The sequence below is a fragment of the Egretta garzetta genome, unplaced genomic scaffold (assembly GCF_000687185.1).
Source record: "Egretta garzetta isolate BGI_Z169 unplaced genomic scaffold, ASM68718v1 scaffold213, whole genome shotgun sequence".
Taxonomy (NCBI): Eukaryota; Metazoa; Chordata; class Aves; order Pelecaniformes; family Ardeidae; genus Egretta; species Egretta garzetta.
The window spans coordinates 2,191,154-2,194,253 of record NW_009259242.1 but is presented as its reverse complement, the minus strand read 5'-3'; the positions used below and the strand labels follow the sequence as shown (position 1 = coordinate 2,194,253).

At 42.6% G+C, this 3,100-nt stretch overlaps 1 protein-coding gene across 1 annotated transcript in view; it reads right to left on the bottom strand.

Moving 5' to 3' along the window:
- Positions 1 to 741: 741 nt before the first annotated feature.
- RHBDL3 (rhomboid like 3) overlaps positions 742 to 3,100 on the bottom strand; it is a 63,011-nt gene continuing 60,652 nt past the window's right edge. Inside the window, exons 7-8 of the mRNA XM_035891632.1 lie at positions 1,736 to 1,796; positions 742 to 1,013 (exon numbers count right to left, since the gene is read on the bottom strand). Coding sequence (XP_035747525.1) covers positions 742 to 1,013; positions 1,736 to 1,796 — 333 coding nt within the window. The remainder of the gene's footprint in view (positions 1,014 to 1,735; positions 1,797 to 3,100) is intronic.

Sequence of the window (3,100 nt, the reverse complement as noted above, 5' to 3'; positions counted from 1 at the left end):
GGGGGGTGGGGCACAGGGGGGAAATAATGAAAAATCAAGTGAAACATGCACAGTAAAAGTCACCTCTGGCTGGGTGTCCACAACAGTCTAAGAGTTCCCAAGGTTTATAGTGCAATTTCATTTGACCTGTAGTTGAAGACCAGTCTCCATCACTTTGGGTGATCAAGTTCTCCTGATTCCTTTGAAAGGTGCATAAGACAGGTTTCACCATAGGCTAAATATCTTAGGAACCATTCAAGTAATTAGACAGTGGCACTGGCATGGCTGAACAGGCAGATGTGTCTGTAGAAACCAAACCCAAGCTGCCTTGTGAGTACAATGCGAGTCTCTAGTAAATGTCTGCTCTTTCTCCCTTTTAGTATTCAGTAATATTGAGGAGGTTCATTCAACAACTGGCCATAATTCCAGCAGTGACCTGGAAAATACAAATATCTCATACAAAATATTCATGTGTGCTAACAAACCGCGTGATATGTGCCCAGGTACAAGCTGCCCAATGGGAGTCCTGGCAGTGGAGAAACTGCAGGGTCCAGGCCAGCCAATATTACAGTATCTGCTAGATTTGTGAACAAACTGATCAGCCCATTTTTTCGTGAGATCTTTAGGCATCTTCTCCAGCACACACTTGTGTTCAAAAGAATTATCCTCCCCTAAGTTGAATATAAAAATAGATCCTCCATCTTCGTTCATTTAATATAGCTGACAGATTACTTCCGCTCTTGAGTTTTCTGTCCTATGTTTTCAAGGAGGGGGAGGTAGCTTTAGATCCAACAGGCTGTAGGCAAAAATGTTCCAGAAGATGGCAAACAAGACAAAAATTACATAAATAGAAAGGAAGATCCACCATAAAGTCTGATCTTGGAGTCTCTGCTCATAGTTCCTCAGGATGATGACGCCAAGGGTGATTCCAACCATCACCCCTCCCAGGTGAGCCATAAAGCTGGGGTGTGGGCACGGTGGGTAAGCAGAGGGGTGGAATCGCAGCCACACGGCTCTTCCAAATTCAAAGCTCACTGGAACAAAGAAGGAAAAAGAAATTGATTGTCTAGGTCTATCCCTTCTTAAGTCCGTCTTGCAGGTAGCACTGTATCCCTGAAGAGATGGAGGGGGGGAAACCGCCTTGTACAGTGAGCATAGGGAAGCTGGGAAGCCATGGCTACGAAAGGGTTGCGGCGCACAGACATGAGGTCTCCCCAGTGGCTGGTAAGTGGTCTGGGTTCATGGAAGTGTAGACAGGTGGGGTAATGTTTGCCTTCCAAAATTTATACAAGAACCATAAAAAAAAAGCGATGACTGAAGACAATTGTCTGTGATGAATACACAGCCTAGTTTCCCTTATCGTGCCACCCTAGGAATATGGCTGAAAGATAATTAATTAATGCGCGTATAATGCTGTTGACATCCCAGATAGGAAGCGCTCTAGGAAACTTAAGTATTATCATTATGAAAGCATTGCTTGTTTGCATACTCAAAGACGAGACATTTAGGTCCCAGGTCTTCACAAATGCCACAAGCTACAGATGCTAGCTGACAACAAATCCTCATTTACAAATGCTCATGTTGAAAGCCACAATCTGCATTTGAGAATGATGTGGTTTCTGCTGCCAGAAGGTCCAGCTGCAAGTTCCTACCAAAACTGCTGCAAAGTCAAAACTCTGAATCAGCACAAACTCTTACGACAAGGACAAACAAAACATGATTGCATGTGTGGTGCCAAGTATTGCATGATACTTACTACAGATCAAGGCAACAGCCATGCGCAGCAGTTTGAATTGGCACTTCATTCCTGACCAGTTCTGGAAAAGAGACAAGGAAAACAAAGTGATGCTGCATGCAAACCTTGGAGGGATTTTACATTCAGATCTGCACTGGAAGAGCATCAAGGACAACCGTCCCTTGAAAAAAAACCCCTTTTGTCGCCTTTGCCACCTGGCTACGAACTCCCTCTCACCACACCAAACACAGTTCTGTCAATCCCAGAGAACACAAACATAAAGGATGTATTACAGAGATGTCCAAGTTATGGACAGTCTACAACTTCTTTGCCTGGCAGTCTTACTCATTTTCCTTGCCTGAGACCCAGCTGGTGTGGCGTAGTCCTTGGCTGGCCTTGCCATTCTCCATTCTTCAGACAGACTAATTTTTAACACGTTAGTATGATGTTTCACCTTAACTTCTGACTTCTAAAAAAATTTAAATTTACCTACCCTGCAAAACCCTGTTGTATTAGGCCACATCAAATACAATTATGTTTAGTACTACCTAGCATTCAACACTAGAATCATTCTGGTTAACAGCACACAGCTCATCATGATTCACTTGGAAGCCCAACACTGTTACCCATCAGGCAATTTTTCAGTGCATTCAAACCTTACTGCACTTTTCCAGTGCTCCTGCCTTGTACCTCCCTGAAACTCTGCAACTTGGATCTTCTGCACAGCACACACAAAAAATAAAGACCTCAACTGAGGCACACCAAAGAAACAGTGCCATAAGAAAGCTTGGATTTGGCCTCCTTGGTCTCCAGGCTTGGTCGTTAATCAATATAGTGGAATAAGAATCTCTGTATGATAGTCAGAAATCCTGGAGAAATGTTTAAATTCTTCCTTTCCCACTTGCACAACAGAAAAAGAGATCATGTTCTGGGGAACTCAGAGGTATGACAACACTAGTACTATTATTAAGTGACTAACTGGAATTTTGTCTGTTGAAAGCAGTGTGAGATACCAAGCTAGCCAGATTTCTTGTGACAAACTCCCCGTTCATCACACTGAAGGAATAAAAAAAAAAAAAAAAAAGCTTGTAAACTCTTCAGCCTAACTCTAAGAGCACCCAGTGACTTTTCAGCTTGCTGAAGAAATATTCTGCAATACATATTACATATATTCAAGTTTTATGTGGGATCTGTCTGTAAATCACTTCTATGACTGCAAAAATGCAATCTCTACAAAATAAGTAACTAATTTTCTCTCTCCACAGAGACACCTAACCCAGTCAGAAGGCTCTGAACTCATGCTGATTAATACTGTGCTGCTTCCTTCAGTTTTCATTTCCATGTAGCTGTTTTGAATTCCTCCCCTCACTCTTTCCCAAAGGGTGA